Source organism: Rhineura floridana, chromosome 6, assembly GCF_030035675.1.
Source record: "Rhineura floridana isolate rRhiFlo1 chromosome 6, rRhiFlo1.hap2, whole genome shotgun sequence".
Taxonomy (NCBI): domain Eukaryota; kingdom Metazoa; phylum Chordata; class Lepidosauria; order Squamata; family Rhineuridae; genus Rhineura; species Rhineura floridana.
This window is the reverse complement of record NC_084485.1, coordinates 27,756,737-27,776,306: the sequence shown is the minus strand read 5'-3', so window position 1 is coordinate 27,776,306 and position 19,570 is coordinate 27,756,737. Positions and strand designations below refer to the sequence as shown.

At 40.2% G+C, this 19,570-nt stretch overlaps 1 protein-coding gene across 6 annotated transcripts in view; it reads right to left on the bottom strand.

Annotated features, from left to right (window-relative positions):
- Positions 1-293: 293 nt before the first annotated feature.
- The window catches only part of NFATC2 (nuclear factor of activated T cells 2), a 205,799-nt gene continuing 186,522 nt past the window's right edge, over positions 294-19,570 (bottom strand). For all 6 annotated transcript variants that reach the window (XM_061631257.1, XM_061631258.1, XM_061631256.1 and 3 more), the window contains one exon: positions 294-9,136. In XM_061631257.1, the coding sequence (XP_061487241.1) occupies positions 9,081-9,136 (56 nt within the window). In that variant the 3' untranslated portion in view covers positions 294-9,080. The remainder of the gene's footprint in view (positions 9,137-19,570) is intronic.

Here is a 19,570-nt window from a genome sequence, read left to right as displayed (position 1 = left end):
GCCATCCATATGTTTTTTGACTACAACTTCCATCAGCACCAGCCAGCACGACTTAATTGATTCAGGCTGACTGTCCCACAAGCAGCAGTTAGATCCTTGCAAAGCCCCGCTGCAGCATTCTTCTTGAGCCTTTTCATTAGACCTTCACAACATCCTTCTAATTACACAAAAGTACAAGCACATGAGAAGAACACACATACAGTAGTTGTTGCCTTGATTTATTGCTAGACTATAATAATACAAGCTGTATAAAAATATTTTACAAAAAGTAAAATCACAATTAAACTGGAGATTAAAACATTACATGGGGGAATATAACAGATACAACATCCCATTCAGTTATTTTTTTAAAAAAAGGTAAAACATGTCAAACAAGCAATTTTAGTTTAAAAATATATATATCAGAGCAATTTAAAAGCTGCTTTCCCTTTAGGCGTGTTTTTGTAGTAAATAATGTACATTGCTATTTGCAAATATAGGCTGGATATTTACCTTGGAGCACCTGGAAATACCCCAAAATATATGTTATTGATTTCCATGAGATTCAAAGGGTGTTTCTTCCCCATGCTGAATGTTTTCGTAATTTATGCTGAACACATATCTTAGTTTTTTAAATTTCTTGCTTGCAAATGTTGTTGACAACCAGCAGAAAACGGAAGATAGTCATCTTTTAACCAAATGTACAATCTGATTGGCACAGCTCTTTCATTTGGTTTACAGATGTGGGAAATCAAAATCTTTGGTGTCACTTAAGAAAAACCCAGCCAGATCCTATCAAAGGGCTATCTAGTCTAGCATCCTCTTTCCCACAGTGGCCAACCAGATGTTTCTGGGAAGCCAACAAACAGCATATGGTGGAAATAACCCTTTCCCAATATTGTTCCCTGCAACTGGCATTCAGTGGCACGTGGCCTCTCAATCTGATGCTTTTATTTATTGATAATGGTTATTATTTGGTACCCCATGATAGGACAGTATTTCCACTTCTGAGAACATCCCTTATATATACAAAAGTAAGATTAACTGTCTTGTATTTTACTACTGAACAAAAGCAAGATTGCTACACTTTATATCTTGGGACTAATTGGAGTTAACCTTGATTTTCAAGCGGCAGTTCCAGGAGATGTTTGGTAATTAACTGAAGTCTCCCAGCTTTGCTGGATCAGTTTTGGGGTCATCTGAGATGAACACACACAAAATAGTGCAAATAAAATCTATTAAATTCAATAGTCATGGTATTCAATCTGATGTAGCCTGCACCTAAACTGTTTTCTAACATTTGATAGCAACCTGTATTAGGAATGAACAACTTCTTCAGTAAAAGCGCTAGAAGGCTATTGCTAATTAGCATATTATTTAAAAAATTGCATATCATTTTCTGGAACATGAAAGGTGCCATCTACTGTTGGTGCATATAATTGACAGAATCCAGACACAGAAATACCTAAATTTAAATGAAAACAAAGGAACAAGTGCAGATTACACCCCATTGTGCTTATTATTTTAAATTGTACTTTTTCTGATAGTCTTTATCCTCACTCACATGTTAAGAACCTGAGCTCACTTTGAAAATCTTAGAAAATGTAGACTTTAAGAACAAATGAATTTGTGCATCCTGTCATTTGTTTCCTTCTTTCTCATCATTTAAACATTTTGTCACATTTACAGACATTCATCTCTGTATCCATGAGGACTAGAAACTAACTTTTGCCTATGAAAGCCAGGATTGTCAACATTTTCAGTCACAAACAAGAACCTTGTTAGACATATTTGGCATAGTGACAGTATACCCAATCCATTTTGGCCTATATGAGATTGTACAACTGTATAGCACCTTCATTTGACACTTTGTGCAATGCTAGAGATGTTGCTGTTTAATTGTTACATTCATTACACAGAAGCAGACCTTATAACTGGCTATGACAGATTATTTATTCATCAACAAAGCAGATAACTGTCATTTGCATTTGTTATTCAGCGGTATGCATGTGAGGAAAAAGCAAGACCCTTTCAACTGAAATATTTATTGGAGCAAATTGTTCTTTAAGTTGTATTTAAGATGTCAGTGAGCATCCAATGTTACAGGATGATAAATATGGGTCATACCAGACAGCCACTAAAGCAGCCTTCTCCAACCTGGTGCCCTCCAGGTGCTTTGGACTACAACTCCCATCAGCCCCAGCCAGTAAGCTCATTGATTTCAACAGTGCTTGATTCCAAGTAAGAGCATTTGTTTAAAGCTGCAGCTGGAAAATGCAAACTGGCTATTTATAAATACCAGTATGGACGTGTTGCATTATTTGTGGCAGTTAAAATGCATAGTAGACATTTTCTTCTTTAAAAAGATCTTATAGTACAATATATATATATTTTTAGAAAACATACATTGTGCTAGCTAATTTCAAGAACTTGAGATATATCATCAAGAAGCAGCATTTTAAAAATATACTAACCTAGTGCTATCCTTGAAAATATTCTATATTTTAGAACATGGTGTATTTCAAGATAGAAAAGACACATATGTACATGGGACACAATCAAGCCAAGAGTAAGCATCAAGCACCGCTGATTCTGATTGATGGGCTAAGCATGCACTTAACGCTCTCTCTCTGAAATCATTGGGTTTTTGTAGTTTATTTGACATAATATTACATGAAACGACTATCTAATAAAGAGAAAAGTGCTTCACTTTGGCTGGATTGTGCCCACAGGCAGTATTAATTGAGTGCAAAAAACCGTAACTATTCCACATCCTTTCTACCGCTAACATCTAACAGACACTTTCAACTCAGCCAATGAAATTTTGGTAACCTTAAATTTTGTTCAGTCTCACAGATAAAAACAGAAGAGAAGCAAAAGGGGGAGAAGATAGTTTGTAACTAAAATATGTTCATTTAATGACAAATTATCTTCCCATGCAGTTTCTCCTTTGGCATTCTATACTTCCAAAATGCATTTAACAATGACGAAACACTCTTCCTAACATCTGTTGTCTCTGCAAATACCCTCTGACTGTTTAGACATTAAAATGGATGGCTTTATTTTCTCTATATTATCCATTTGGTGCAAAAGTTTATAGGAACTCATCCTACAATCTGCAGGCAAAAAACTCCTAATATGATCTTTGAGTTACAATACGTTGCTTATACTTTAGTGCAGCATAACGTTGATGGAAAATGCATTACACTTGTTCACCCTACAGACAATGCCTTGTGAGGACTTTTGGTACAATGGCAGGAAAGCACTGTAGTGAAACATTCAGATAACTGAGGAAAGACAGAATTTCCTCATATGCAACTATGGCTGTCTTCCAGAGAAACGGAGAACAAATTACTCACACAAGGCAATTCACTTGTCCAAGGTGAACCTGATGTTACTTTAGAACCCCCTCCCCGTCCACCCCAAAGGCTTCCATCAACATTACAAACAATAATTCTGTAAAACTATTGCAAAACCAAAATAAATAATTTAGTATGTGGAAGCTTTCAAAATTATTTATGCTACCTTAATGCATCCACTTATTTTTTAAAGAGAGATCTATACAACTGCTTCTAAAATGCCCCCCTTGCCTCAGAAATATAGACCTAGTTAAGCTTTATTATGTAAGATCCTCCGTGGCACAGAGTGGTAAGCGGCGGTAACGTGGTCGGGGGGTAAAGAAAGGCCGGGGAAGGAACTGGCAATCCTACCCCATATATATAGTCTGCCTAGTAAAAGTCGCAAGACGTCACCCTAAGAGTCGGAAACGACTCGCACTATAAGTGCGGGGACACCTTTACCTTTTTAAAGCTTTATTATTAGCAAACAATTGCTTGCAAAATGTTCAAAAGCAGATACAGGACAGCTTGCCTTCATATAGCAAAAATTATTTTTGTAACATGTAGCCTATACACTACATATATTATATGAAACTATAACCCAATGGGTAAGGAGAATGTTAATAGACTTAGCATTGTATCTAAGAAACTTCTGTTTATTTCTTTGGAGGTTGCAAAGAAGTACTGAATGAAGCAAATGGATCCTTCCTCAATAACCTGTTGTGGCTTTATTCCCATGGAACTTGGTAATAAATGCAAAATTACTGCTTTTCATGTTTCCGTACTCTTTAAAGTTTGTGGTGATACCTGACTGGTACATCACCAAGTGTTCAACCTCTGTATCTGTGACTTACCCTGGAATGCCTTTGCCATTGACATTATAATACAGGATGTCCATGATATGGCAATAAAGCAGACCCACCTCTGGATTAATGAGAGATATCATAATGTGACTGACATCAGTAAAGATACAAGGATGCACTGCAGTGTTTATGGTAGGAAGGGAGAAAGCAGGACTGCACCACTGCATTCCAAAATAGCCTATGGTATTGCTAGCCTATGGTATAACCAGCCCCTAAGCTGTGGAACTCCCTCCCAAACAAGATGCGTCTGGCAACTTTTGGCAAATGCTGAAGACGTACCTCTTTACCATGGCCTTTGACACCTGAGATGTATATTTTTAGAATTCACCCTTTTTTCTGTGATGTTGTTTGGATTGTTTTGAACTGTTTTTAATTATATGTTTCTAAATTGTTCCCACTCTGGGATCTTTGGGTGAAGGGAGGGTAATGAATTCTGATAATAATAATGACTTCAGCAAACACACACAGAGAGATTTATGTTACCCTGCTACCTAGCTCTTGAATGGAAATGCAAGTTCAAGGCACCATTTTCAATAAGCAATTTTAATTCAAATAGACTTTTAAAGTCTTTTATCCACAATCCAGAAGTCCTATTCAGCTATGCAATATGACCAGCCATGTGATGGGAACTGTGCCAAAATCCTGCTTAGTTTTGCTTTATTTTGAATGTTATGCCCATTACTTAATAAACTGCAAGATTTTCTTTTAAAAATGTCCTCTAGTCTATTGTGTAAACCTCATCACGAGTCCACGTTCTTCTTTCAACTTATAAAGCAAGAGTGTCCAAAAGCACTATAAATCTGCCCAAGGGTTGGTTTCTGTTTACTGTTGTTTTGACGCTTAAAGCCATGTCCAACTTGCATCACATTTTTTTTAAAAAAATTGCATGTTATATTGGCTCATCTGTATCTAGCCAAGATATACTTTTTTTTAACAAAATATGTTTCTCTGTAGGACAACAACAGTGACCACAGAAAGAAAGAAAGAAAAAAGGGCAAAACATGTTTTGTCTGGTATGTTACTTTGTCCGGTAGTTGGCATGAAAATGACCACAAGGTATAATCTGAAATCCAGATATCTTGACAAGTGTTGAAATGTTGTTGAAATGAATATGAATTGTACTTGAGAATGGGCTTTAAAGGATATTTGGGTGAAACTGAAAACCATTTCATATGTCAGAAACATCTGCCCTGCCCTTCAGTAGGGGTTGTCAGTCTCCCTTTACATTTACATCTGCAGCTGCTCATTCCTGCTCTACCCCTTTTCATCCTCCCTGACCTCATATGCTGTGAGATGCTACTGGACTCCTCCATCTTACAACAAGCAGTGGGGGGTAAGGACAAAAAAAAGATAGGGGTCACTGAATAGCAGAAATTGTGACTGCTTTGTCTCCCACGTTAGACAGTTTTAAAGGTAAAGTGAAAATCTCTAGGTTGCAACTCAGCAACTCCCAGTCAGCTCAGCATACATTGCTGATTGCTTTGCTACATGGAAATTTCAATTTTCTTTCAATGTGTAAAGAAATATGTGGCTTGCGTTGTGGCAAGAGTTTTCTACACTTCCTGAGCTACCCCTGCAGAGGCAGCCTCCTCTGACACTATGTCAACCTTTTCTTGTGCTCTAAATGCTTTGCCAATGTAATATTTAAATATGAACTAGCAGGGGGGCAGAAGCTTCTGCTGACTCTGTCTTCTATGGCAGGTCATTCACTTCGGTAATTTTTTGCAATAACTCTTAAAAGTTGTTGATATCATGATAGCAAAACTGTTTTGTTATCCTGTAATGTTATTATTAGCTGTTATATCCTGCCTTATGAAACTACAGACTTGTTCACACATTACATTAAACACATGCACTAGCTGTGTCTACACATGCACAAGTGTTGGTATGAAAGAGTATACACTTATTAATTTGTACACCTCAACTATTGTGTACGCAGGTAACACTGCACAATTGTTGGATGCTATATGTGAATAACTGCATGAATGTACAGGTCATCTATGTGTGTACACACAAACACAGATTGTACACTTGCTAAATGTAACCTGTGAACAATCCTTATATGTTAGCTTCCCATGCATAACTTTCTTTTACAGTGCAAGAAAAACAGTGATTGCAACTAAGAGGGCAGGAGGCTACAACTACAGAGATCTAATGTCCACATTAATTTTCAACTGTGACTCATAGTTACTGGCATGACATATTCTAATGATGTATACGTATCAGAAATTTTGCTTAGTGGATGCAACGATTGACAGAGGGTTGTATCCAATATTAGCCTTACTAAAAGTAGACCTATTAAACTCACTAGGCATGAGTAACTTAGAACTATTACTTTTAATGCATCTACTCTGATCTCTGAATAAAACTCAGATCCATCTCAGACATTTGAGTCAGACTGAGTTGTCAGTGTGGCTTTTTAAAAAACAGGTGAAATACTTTATCTTGGGGGGTGGAGAGTGGTTGCTTCTCTTTTCCTTCTTACTTAAAGTAGGCTCTTTAGAATTATTCCCCCCTGCTACGTTTGGTATAAGAGTGTGCCTTGCTAATCAAGATCAGCTTTAATTCATTACAGCTTCTAAATGGAAGCAGTAATGTAACAGAGAGAAAAACAAACGCAGTAACTGTTTCTGCTGCCTCACTTTATCATAAATTGGGTGAAATGCAAAATCTTGGATGGGCAGTCTAACTCTCAGGTAACATCGTGTGGACTTGGTAACTTTTAACTTGATCATCTGGCAGGGAGCTATGCCAGCATAACTCCTCTATTAATAAAGAGGGGCAGCAATGGGAAGTTGTTGTTATAGCTCAGTGCTGTAGGAACTGCTGCTGCTGCTTATAGTTTTGGAGTGCCCGGATGATACAACACAGGACACAAGACATCCTCCTCTTCTGTTCCAGACTGGTTGCAGGGCAGAGAGAGGGAATATTGTTAGCCAGCAATTTAGCAATAGGTGTATTAATTCTTTGTGCACTCTATTTGAAGGAATGTGCTTAAGTCCATCTGCACATGCTTATAAGTCATGTGGTACAGAGTTCATGGGATCGTAGATAAGGGACTGCATGTTTAAATGCTCCCCCATTTTTAAAAAATACAACAACTGCGGAAAGCTGGCATGTTAGGTTGAAGGCTTTTGTAGAATCAGCTTCCTTACATGATTCTTTTCCATGGGCAAGGAAATGTTATGGAGAAATATTCAAGCATGCAACCCCACCCCATCTACAGTCTGAAACGGTGCTGTTCCAAGAATTTTGTACCAAGTGCTTTACCCAAATGTGCAGACTGACTCACAGTTCCCAATTCTGCAGTACAGCAAGGGGGGGCAAGAAAGGTGGTTGGCTAACCTACCACAACTAGGTTGGGAGTCCAAAGGTGCGGTGGTTTCTCATGCAACAAAACTATTAGAGAAACCATATCTCCGCACTGAGAACATGTTAATCATCCTAGAAAGGAAATTAAAAAATTCTTCACAGGGGAAAAAACACTCCTGTTACAACATCATTAAGCAGCATCCTTGAGCTTTCTGGGCATTTTGATAATGATTGTAATGAGGACCAAGGCAAGAAACCATACTTCATTTAAATAATTGAAAGCACAATCCTACACATGGCTACTCAGAAATAAGTCCCGACTGAGTTCAATAGGCTTACTACCAGGTAACTGGGTAGCACAACAACAGCTTCAGCTATTCAGTAACCCACATTTCCTTGGAAATGAAAACTTGAAAGCATGGCAAGTTTTAGAGTTGCCTGCTCTTGTGATTCTTACCATGAACCTTAAGATGTAATGTATTTGCTAACGTTCCACAAACAAAATATAGGAGCAATTTCCAATTCAAGGTGACATTATTTTAAACATTTCTGTTATTTGTAGGGCTGGGAGGGAACCTAACATAAATCTCAATTTCAATCATTTTGCATTAGCCATATGGCATCTGATAAATTAATTTTAAAAAATGAAAGCATGGTCCAGCTAAAGTTAACCATTTTAAGTCCCATTGATTTCAAAACAAGTTTTAAGCACATGTTTAAATCTCTTTCATGAAATCCACAGACCTTAAAAACCCTTACTTTTTGGCTGCATTGTGCCTTAAATTTGTACCTTTTCTAGCCCAAAGGAGCAAAAATATGGCTTCAGTGCATCCCACAATCACAGCAAGAGTATAGTAAACCCACAATCCAGAGAGCTGCTTTACAGCTTCACAAGCAATTGTGTCCACAGGGTGGCTTTCCTCACTTTTCCATTACAGTAGCCCTCCTGCCCTACACAGCAAGTTGCTTTTGAAACTCCTATGATATTGTGCAGAGTGGTGCCGCTCATCCCAGTTTAGAAAAGAACAAAAAACATGTTTACAAGCATAGATCTGTTCATCTATGATTTTCTGGCTCATTGCCCATGCAATATCTTATCAAAGGTTCTGACCATTAATTTCTACCCCAACCCCCAATCTCATCATTCTAGAAACTTAACACATTATTTTCTGCTGAGTGGGCAACTTTGGAATTCATCCATCGTTCACAGCACATATATAATTCTATTTTACTTCATCGCAGGTTTCTGTATTGATGCTTTCTTTTTTTCCTGTTGAAGATCTCTTTCCACTGAATGTGTGTGTGTGTCTGTAGTCACATTAATAGGTTGTGTCAGGCGCACGGGTTGTTACATGAGAACAACATGATCTTTGGACAAAAGGAAGAGTGTTCTTTTTGATGTTTACAGCAAGAGGTGCCGAGTTGCTTAGTCAAAGCTGTCAGTTTGATGCCAGTGCATTGTTCCTGGTGTTGAACCGGTGCCTTGAGATGATCAGTTAAGGAAGCAGGAGGCTGATGGGGCAGGAGAAGAATCTAAGAGGTCAGGTACGGAAGCATTCAGTAAAAGTTTTCTCGCAAACCTCTTCTTCTATGTCTGACTTCTGGCAGGGAGTCCAGAAAACTCTTTCCTGATAATTTCGTTAACTGTGAAGGAAAAGAGGAAGGAGAAAAAAAAGTTTTTACAGTGCAGGAGATTAAAGGGAACCCAAAATGAATTCACAAGTGTGATTTGCTATTAAAGGCAAGGCAGAAAGCCAGTGTGATGTAGCGGCTAAGTATTAAGATTAGAAAAGACCTGGGTTCAAATCCCCACACTGTCATGAAGCTTACTGGGTGACCTTGGCACAGTCTCTCTCTCTCTCTCTCTCTCTCTCTCTCTCTCTCTCTCTCTGTATAGAACCTTGCATACCGAGGGTGGGGAAGCTCATTCAAGGCCTCTCTATGTAGACCATGAGAGTCTTCCCAGGCCACGTCCCTGCTCTGTGTCCTCCTTGAGTGCTTTTACCTGGATAGATATGCCCTTCAACTGTGATGTCTTTTGTTTGGCTGGATGGGGAATGGAGATTGTGAGTGTGTGTGTGTGTGTGTAGATGCCGCTGGCTTTGACATGGCCAGAATGTTGTCTACTGTACAAACGCAGAGTCACATCTGTTGTTTTCACCCACTTTTGCTTCTGATCCCACCCACTTTTGGCTTTGGTACCCCCCTCAACTGACATGCATTCCCTGGAAAGTTGCTCATGGAGGAAAACGCTTTTCCACTCCTGCTTATACACTGTTCTGAGCTACGTGACGGAAAGGAGAGATATAAAATAGTAATGTAATATAATAATGCATTCTCCCTGCATCTTATATAAATATAAGTTTATTGCAGATGTAATCTGTTCTATTACCTAACCATATTTAGGAAGTACACTGTTAGTTGATATGGGGTGTGTTTCAAGTGCATGCAACGCTTGTGATGTCCTTCTTCTCTTTCAGGTTTCGCAATCAACTATGTCTGCTGCTTTCACATCTACTGCAGCATATTCACTAACCATAGTTGGCACCAAACCATAGGGGACGCAACAGGACTAGATTCACTAAGTGCCCTTCTGCACAGAGGCAGCCACTGCAGGCAACACATTCTAGATGCTATGAAGGGTGGCAGAATCAGAGGCGGCAGATCTGACCTACAGAATGCATTTCCCCTGCATTACTGTGTAGCTGCCATTCATTTCAATGAGCTTACTTTATAGTGGAGTTGGAAAATTCTCAAGCTAGCCCTGCTCCCATGTCAATGTGATCAAGGATTGCCTTTACGCTGGTGCAACACTGCATCCCCTTCCCATTAGGAAGTGTGAAGCAGCCATGTCAGGCAGCTGGTTTGGGGTATCATGACAGAGCAAAAAATTGTTAGTTATTTAATTTATTATGGTTATATTTTTTTAATGCCAGGGAGGAGGAAAGGCAGACACTTGTACCTTGGGTACTATGTAACATGACTTGGGAGAGGGGCTCTATTTGCATCTTGGCCTCAGGCAGCAAAATGTGTTCAGCTGGCCCTGATGAACATTAACGGAAAAATATCAACTGCCAAGACCCGGCACCCAAACAAAGCCCAGGATGTTGGCTCTGACAGGGATGCTGAGGAGTTTGCACTGATCCAAGCCAGATCCCAGAGCTGCTGATCACATCTAAAATGATTTGCAGCATAATGTCATCACTTCTCATTTTTACCCTAGTCTTTAACCTATACTCTGAGCTAAATCTGTACAAGTATATGATGCAGGAGCTCTATACAGCAGTGACATCTATGCATCCCAAAAGACCACCACTGAAAATTGTGCTAGGTTCCCTTCTGGCTTGAGAAATTCCACAAGATATTACTCACAGGCTGGCAAGCCTATCTTTGCAGCCTTAACACATATTTTTTTTAAAAAAAAGATGAGAACTAACAGATTGTCAGAACTGAAGTAGTCCTTCGATTCCAAAACATAAGATTGCTGTAAAAAGTTATTTTATTTCATCAAACTGTGAACAAAAACAGGGGATTTTGCACATTGCCTGGTCAATATGTAAAGTCTCCAAGTAATGTTACTTAATATGAACAAGTGGCCATTATCAAATGGGCTCCTGCTGGGAGGAAGGGTGGGATATATATCAAATAATAATAATAATAATAATATCAATCAGGTAATATGAACATTAGTTGGTCAATTATGTGTTCTCCACTTGGGGGGCGGTTATGCATACTGCCCAGGCAATGTGCAAAAGATCTCTAATCAATTTGCATTCTCTGGCATATTTGGATGATTTCTCATAAAGACTGGGCAATGTACCAAATCCCATGTCAGTTCTTTCAACTAGTACATATTCTCCATGCCTTCATGTGAATGTGCATGGTCACTGGTATTCACACACATTCACCATAAAGCTCATAGTAAAAACCACACATTAAAGTCTACGTAATAGGACGAAACAAAAATGTCAAAACAAGTATATCTCTAACTAAAAAATAGAAGAATTCAGAAACAAATGACAGCTTTAGGGAAGGATTTTCAGTGAAAAAGTATAAGGAAAGGATTAATGCCCCCCATGTGCAGGCTTGATCCAGATTGCCCGCAGTACATGCTGCTAGGTTTTTTTTTAAAAGACAGAGTATGCGATTCCCAAACATGTGATTCAAACATGAGTTTAACATCATATATAGTTAGACTCATAATCAAATATGTACCACTCAGAGCCAGCCTAATGAAAAAGAACTTGCAGAATGTCAAAAGCACAGTGAGGTCAGGACCAAAGAAGCCCGAAGGCGGGATCTTCTATAACTTGGGAGCTGAGAGTGCCTCCCCTTACATTCTTAGAGCCTGGTGGGGGGAAGGGTAATGAGAGGGGGCCAGGATATTTCACAGGATATCATAATACGTTAAGAGAGATTCCTCAAGAACAACAGGCTGAAAAACACTGGTTTAAGACAATGGTGCACTTTTTCAAATTACATCCAAGCCTGGAAATGTGTCTGTGTGGGGAAATTGCAAAAATTGCAATTAAAAGATCCATTAACTCCAAAACATGGCACGATTTTTCATTATGAACAAGTGTGAATCAATGTGCCTATGGCTGTTGCAGTTTTATACACACTTGCTCCTGATGGACTCCCTGCAACTTTTGCATAAACACACATAAGATTGTGTTGCAAGCACTATTAGTGTATTTTATCACATTTGGACTACATCACACCTTACATTCCCACTCAGGACTTAATATGCATGCAGTCAGGAACTACATATTTATATTCACTAATACGCAAAAAAACTTTGCGGTTTAGGAATGCACCTATAGCCCACAGAAATTTCTACCAAACTTTAAAAAGCAGGGAAATTGGGCAGCTATAGTGAATGCACCAGGGGAGCAGGAGACCTGAACTCCTCTCTGAGATATTGGACTGCCCTACAAAGTTGTCAAAATGCAAACACAATTTGGGCTGGTCTTTCACAGTCCAATCCACTTGCTGTGTAGCTTGGAAGAATTTGGTAACATGTGCCTCTGAGCATGTGGTGAGTGGTGGCAACACCTGCCATCTCCAAAGATGGAGAATTATATTTTTATATGTTTGTTGGTGTTCTTCTTACTTTGATTCTTTCCTGTGTTACTAATGTTTCTACAGAGAATCTAAACCAGAAAAATTTCCCCCTCCTTATTCATCCTAGAAATCTGTGTCAAATGTATTTTTATTAATTTCGAAGCCTTTTTATTGGTCATTGTCATGTGATGGTGAAGACAGCCTTTTGTGTTTTATATTGGAGGTTATGTTCTATTTCTATTTTGGGTGCATTAACAGTTGAATCTGAAACTGCAGTTTGATGTAAATCAGACTGATTCCAATATGTTGCTCCTTCAGCAATGACTCTAGCTGTTGGAAAAAAGAGGATGCATGTATTCAGCCTGCTATGTTTAAACTACTTTATTTAAGGCAAGGTGTTCATGATCAATTAAAAACATAGAGCACAGCTAGAATTTTGCTAGAATGTATTTCACCTCCCACTGTTTTATCTTGTGCAAATTGAGACACTTCTGAGGTCCACTGGAGACTATTCTGCAGAAGTCAGTGCCATTATTCCACAATTATGTTTGGAGTTTTTTTAGTATAAATTTTGCAAAGTGTTGCTGTACTTCACATATTCATAGAAACAAAAGCAAAAGAAAATGATTTCCTATAGGAAACTTCACTAAAATTGCAAAGTAAATCAGATATATTTAAAGTGACCATCTCAACTATATCAACTGTCTTAATAATGTTGCTTCCTCCCGGCTAAAACAAGATCAGCACAGGACATGTCTTTTTTCTATTATTTGGGCTGATTACAGGTGTTGCCACCACTCACCATATGCTCAGAGGAACATGTTACCAAATTCTTCCAAGCTACACAGCAAGTGGATTGGACTGTGAAAGACCAACCCAAATTGTGTTTGCATTTTGACAACTTTGTAGGGCAGTCCAATATCTCAGAGAGGAGTTCAGGTTTCCTGCTCCCCTGGTGCATTCACTATAGCTGCCCAATTTCCCTGCTTTTTAAAGTTTGGTAGAAATCTCTGTGGGCTATAGGTACATTCTTAAACCACAAGGTTTTTTGCGTATTAGTGAATTTCCTTGCTTTTTTAATCTGGGAGATAAGAAATGGGATCCTACGCAAGTTTGCTGAGAATGGATTGATCATTTGCATGCTTATTGAGTTAAGTGGGATTTACACACACACATGGCAATCATGCTTAGGACAGGTGAAACTGACCACGGGGGATGGGAAAGGGAGGAGGGGGAGGAGGGAGGGGTGGAAAGGCAGAGGGGAGGACGAGGATGGGAGCAGGCAGGAGGGGGAGGGGAGAAGAAGGACAGATGCGGTCATTTGCATGTTTATTGAATTCAGTGGGATTTACTCCCGTGCAATCATGCTTAGGATAGGTAAAACTGACCGGGGGGGGGAGGGACGGAGGGCTGGAGTGGGCAGGGGAGGCAGAAGAAGGAAGAGGGGAGGGGAGGAGGCAGGGTGAGGAGAGGGGAAGGAGGGAAAAGGCAGGTCTGATCATTTGTATGATTATTGAGTTGAATCGGATTTACTCCTATGCAATCATGATTAGGATAGGTAAAACTGACCAGGCTGGGTCTGGCAACCAAGATGTCTTCTGTATCTTTCACAGTCAGTTGGGCAGGGGGAAGGCAGAGTTCTACCTTGTGGTTTTTCCCATTACAATGTTGCAAGAACACCTGCACTTGGCTGACTTTCTCTTCTCCTAAAGATACAGGATCAGTCTCAGGACCTGAACCTGGCAACCCTACCTCACACCCAAATTTAAAACAAAGCTGTCCCTGGCCACATCCACACCAGGTCTCTATTACACTTTGGACACTCATTATTTATTTATCTATTTATTTAGTGTATTTATATACCGCCCCATAGCCGAAGCTCTCTGGGCGGTTTACAATAACTAAAACCATTAAACACAAATATACAAATTTAAAAACACATCTTTTAAAAACAATTTAAAATAATTTATCATGGCTTCTCTCAAAGCCATGGCTCAAAGCCAATCATGGCTTCTCTCAAAGAATCCTGGGAAGTGTAGTTAGTGAAGGGTGCTGAGAGTTGCTAGGAGACACCCTGTTTCTCTCACAGACCTTCAATCAGAGTGGCTGACTAGTTTCATGAGAAACCAACTCAAAGGCTGGTGCTGTTTTTTTTAAAGGCTTCCTGTTTTCTCTACCCAGGAAATGAGAAGAGCAGATCTTCAATGGAAATTTTTCAGCCTCTTGAGAGCTAAAAATAGCAGTTAGGTAAGAAGAGGTGGGCACCAACACTAATGAGGGAGTGGAGGGTCATTTCCTTTCTGTAAACAAGCAGAGCGAAGCTGTGGGCTGGTTTATTTATCAACACATTTGTTCGCACAGTTAAGTACAGAAGACGAAAAAAGCCATGCATTGTAGAGACATTTCCTTTTATTTAATGAAATCAACCTGTTTGGAAATGTGACATTTTTCCTGTTAGAAAGCTCTGTGGCAGTCAAATATGAAAAAGAAAAAAGTGTGTGTGTGTGTTTGTTTTAGGGGGGAAATGCGTGGGTAGTCTTAACATTTAAAAGATGAGCAAGGAAAACTCTTATTGGATTAAAAACAAAATTAAATTAACCTTATTAAGCATACTGAGGCAAGTGCTTCTGGGGATAGATAAAGCTCAATTCAGAGTTGTGCTACATGCTTCCATGGAAGGTAATGGGAATCAAATCCCATTTATTTCAGTGTGTTGCAGTCATACCTAAATTTCCTCTGATTGTGCCCACAAGATGCAATTCAGCATGTAGGTATGCATATCTTAGGTCTCACTTATATCTGAGCTGTACCTCTTCAGACTGCAGATGTAAATTGATACAACTGAATGTTCCTCCCACCCACTCCCTGTCCCAAAAAATAATAATCAATGAACAGAGAAAACTAGATACCAGGGAGAAGGGCACTAGCCTAGCCTTCATCCTGACATGTGAATCTGTCACGTGACAGAGAGAGCCTCCACCTATAATTTGAAGTGGTACAGTCCAGATATGGGTATATTGCCTCAGGGAGAACTAGTCCTAAGCCCGGAAGTCCCTGAAATCAAAAGCATTCAGTGCTGAATCAACACACCACTTTTCAGAGCTCCTACACACACTTCATGTGTGCAGTAGCTCTGAAAAGTCCTTGCCAATAACAGAGCGCTCCACCTGTGCATCAGCACTCCTGCACAAGCACTGCTGAAAGTGGGGAATGCAACAGTGTGCCAGCCCCTATGTTGGACTGCCTTTATACCAGTGTAACTGCCTGAGCCATATATTGTTGGTGTATAGCTGTTGCTTTAGCCAGTGCACAGGGCAACAATAATTTAAATGTTACTGAAGCCACATGGAGCACCATCAAGTGCCTTTTCCATGGGAGGCATCCATTTTAAATTGGCATTGAAGCTCCTGTAGCTATCAGCAGAATTGAACTCATATTCCCCTTCCATTTCAGCTATTTTTCACTGATATAGATAGAGCTCCATGTCCACAATGAATTCCCCATTCACTTCAATGGAGAGGACAGCTCAATGCATGCACACATCTCTAAGCATATGCAGAGCTACCCCCTCTTGACATGAATGGGGAAAATTACCTTTGCGGTATGTGCAAAAGGGCAAGTGTGAAGGGATGACTGGACCAGGAGCAGAGTGGTTGACTATGAATACATGAAAAGGATGGCAACATCATCTTCTCTCCCTCACAGATGTGAATGACCTTGCACTGAGTGCCCTGACAATAATGTGAAGCTGTTTTAAAAGCAGGAATGTTTTCTAGCACAATTCTCAGTATGTTTACTTGGAAGAAAGTCCCACAGAATGCAATGGGTCTTACTTCCCAACAACTGTGCTTAAGATTAGGAACAGAGGAAGCTGCCATATAACAAGTCAGACTGAGACAAAGTCTGTCTCAGCATTGTCTACATCTACACTGACTGGCAGTAGCTCTCCATGGTTTCAAGGCGGGGCATTCGCAGCCCTACTTGGAGGTGCTGGGGATTGTACCTGGGGCCTTTGGCATGCAAAGCAGATGCTCTACCAACTGAGCTATGGTCCTTATTTACAGTCCTGAAGCTGCCTTTACCTGTGTTCCAGCATGTTACAGGGCACTGAAAATGCCTGCTGAAACTGCACATGCCTAGACTGTCAGACAATCCACTTCTGCATGTTGTGTCCACTTGTGATTGTTTTTGCACTTCTCTTTGCTACCATAATGCTCTCAGTTAACATGTATTAACTGAAACATGTAGAGGTAATTCAGCAAATATCTCCAGTGGTCCTCCATAATGCCAAACAGCTCATCACTGGTGCTGCCCAGACACAAGGAAGCACTATCAAAGCAACCACACTGATTCGAGCTGCAACTTTGACAAAGATATCTGGAGAGCACACATGACTGGATACAGGTAGTTAAAACTGTGCAGAATCGCTTTAAATCAATAGTTTTGTAATTTCTTTGGGCTAATTTTCCCCATAGCTGACCAGAAATTTCAAGATCTGACATCCACACCAGCCTTCTGAAAGTTCAAGGTTTAAGCACAATAGCACATCCTAAACTTCAGCATATGATCAGCAGCACGCTTATCTAAATCTGTATGCATGGATGCACTGCATGGATGGGTTGAGCTTCAACTGCAACAGACTAACAGGCGGCACACTGATGTAACAGGGCCAATATCGCACTTGGTGTGATTGCTGGTGTAATTAGTCATAGAGCCCGCATAAATTCAGAAGCCAGGATTGTCAGTGGGCTGAGCTATGCCATGTGGATTCCAGTTTTTTAAATACAACGTAACTCAGGCTGCAAGCTAAGATCAGTTTAATCAGTAGATGAAGCAATTAAAGTTCAGTTGATTAATTGGCAAGGGCCACTTTTAATCGGCAACAACACATCCATGATTTGGTGGAGCTGCAAGTTAAGTACGTTTTGAGGCTACTTTTCATTCCTTATTGCAGGAAAACCAAAAGAAAATATTAAAGATAGTATTATTTGTGACAATGAGTGGAAAGTTTTATTAAACTATAAGTTATCTTATTATATATTTATTTTTAAATTTAAAATTTAAAGGAGCCCAGGGAGGCAAATGACAAGTGATAAAATACAAAAAAAATCTTAAAAACAAAACATCTTAAAAACATCTTAAAACATCTTTAAAAATATCCTAAAAAACAATTCCAATACAGATGCAGATGGGGATAAGGTATCAATTTAAAAGGCTTCGGTTCTTTCAATATTTCAGATATAGCATCTATATCAGGCTTTTGGTTATAATGCAGATTTTGTTTCAATTTAATAAACTCATTAAATTACCAGAAAAGCAGCAAATATTCTTTACTTAGTTTACAGTCCTAAATGTTACATTTCCTTCTACTTTCAGCTGCACTGGAGTAGGCCGTGTTGTGCATGCTGCATAAACACCTTAAATTAATCATCAGTAATTTCATCTAGCACCTTTCTGAACTAATTTTGAACATATCCGGCAAGTCAACTATGTGCTATTCATAGCAGGGGTGGGGAGCACATTGTTTTTAAACCTGCTGCAAGTTTGTGTCATCAGCTCTCCTGCCCAGTCTTCGTATCACATTAAAGGGTAAACAACTGTCCCATATTCACTTTTTCCAATCCTCTCATATTTTATGTACTTTTGATGATTGCACAGCAGATATCTAGAGCTTACTATGAGTCATTCTGTCTTTGGAATGGAGGGGGAAGGGGGAGATGGTGGTAAAGAGTCCAAAAATTCCTGAGGCCTGAATACTGAGCTTTGATTCTTGTAAATATCTAATAAAAATGTGCCCTCATCTAGCCAAATGGCTGGGAAGACATCCAAAAGATTAAGATAATCAGAGGTTTAGATAGAGGGGAGTGCTGTGTACATAGGATTACACTGTTGTGGGCAGCAGATTTTGAAAAAGGGTGTGCATTCAAGAACAGCCTGTATTCTAGAGTAGAAGTATATGCACACAACCCAGCTGGTGTGTTGTGCATATGGCAGGAGTTGATCCATGTAAACATTCACCATGCTCCTTAGCACTTGTGCATTGGCTTTGGCATCTCCTAAACTAGCAATTTCACTCATGCTTGATTAAGCAACAGCTAAGGCTGGAGAAATCTATCCAGTTTTGCCTTCTCTCAGTTTCTCATTTTTCCATTTTTCAGTTCTCTGTATTTTCACATCAATTTGTGTTTTTTTAAAACATGTCCTTATAGAAAATCATCACCACTGTAGTGTGGTGTATATATACTGCGTGGATTCTGTGGTGGGCTGGTTGAGGGCCAATAAACTGAGTCTGAATCCTAGGAAGAGGCGCTGTGGGTTGGTGGCAGGGCCAGTGCCTGGGCGCATGGCTCTTGCCTGTTCCACCTACCTCTCTACTGTGCTCTGCCACTGCACAAGCAGGACTGCCATCAACCAAGATGGCGGTGGTGGCTTCTCTAAGGGGCTAATGGGCCTGCCGCCATCTTGGTTGACGGCAGGCATGCATGGTACATTATATGCGTGCACATGCATGCCATCAACCAAGATGGCGGTAGGGGCATCAACCCCTTAAAGAAACCTCTGCCACCATCTTGGTTGATGGCAGCCCTGCACGCACAGAACATGCAGCAGCAGAACACAGGAGAGAGGCAGGTGGAGCGAGCAAATGGGGGGGGTGGCCTGGAAGCTCTGTCCCTGCGATCAATGGCGGGACCCTGCCGTAGATTGCAGCAGCGGAGCGCTACTCTCCCACCCTAATGAGGGGCTTTTAGGGGCCCCTTTGGGCTGCAGGAGCCCTCAGCTAGGACGCAACCTTGCCACCCTTTAGCCCAGTGGCTAGAAGTGCCTTTGAGCAGCTTTGGCTGGGAAGACAGCTGTGGCCGTTTCTGGACTGGGATAGCCTGACCACTGTTGTTCATGCACTGGTAACCTCCAGGCTGGATTACTGTAATGTGCTTTATGAGGGGCTGCCCTTGAGGTTGGTCCAGAAGCTGCAGATGGTGCAATGAGGCTGTGTGACTGCTCACTGGGGCAGGG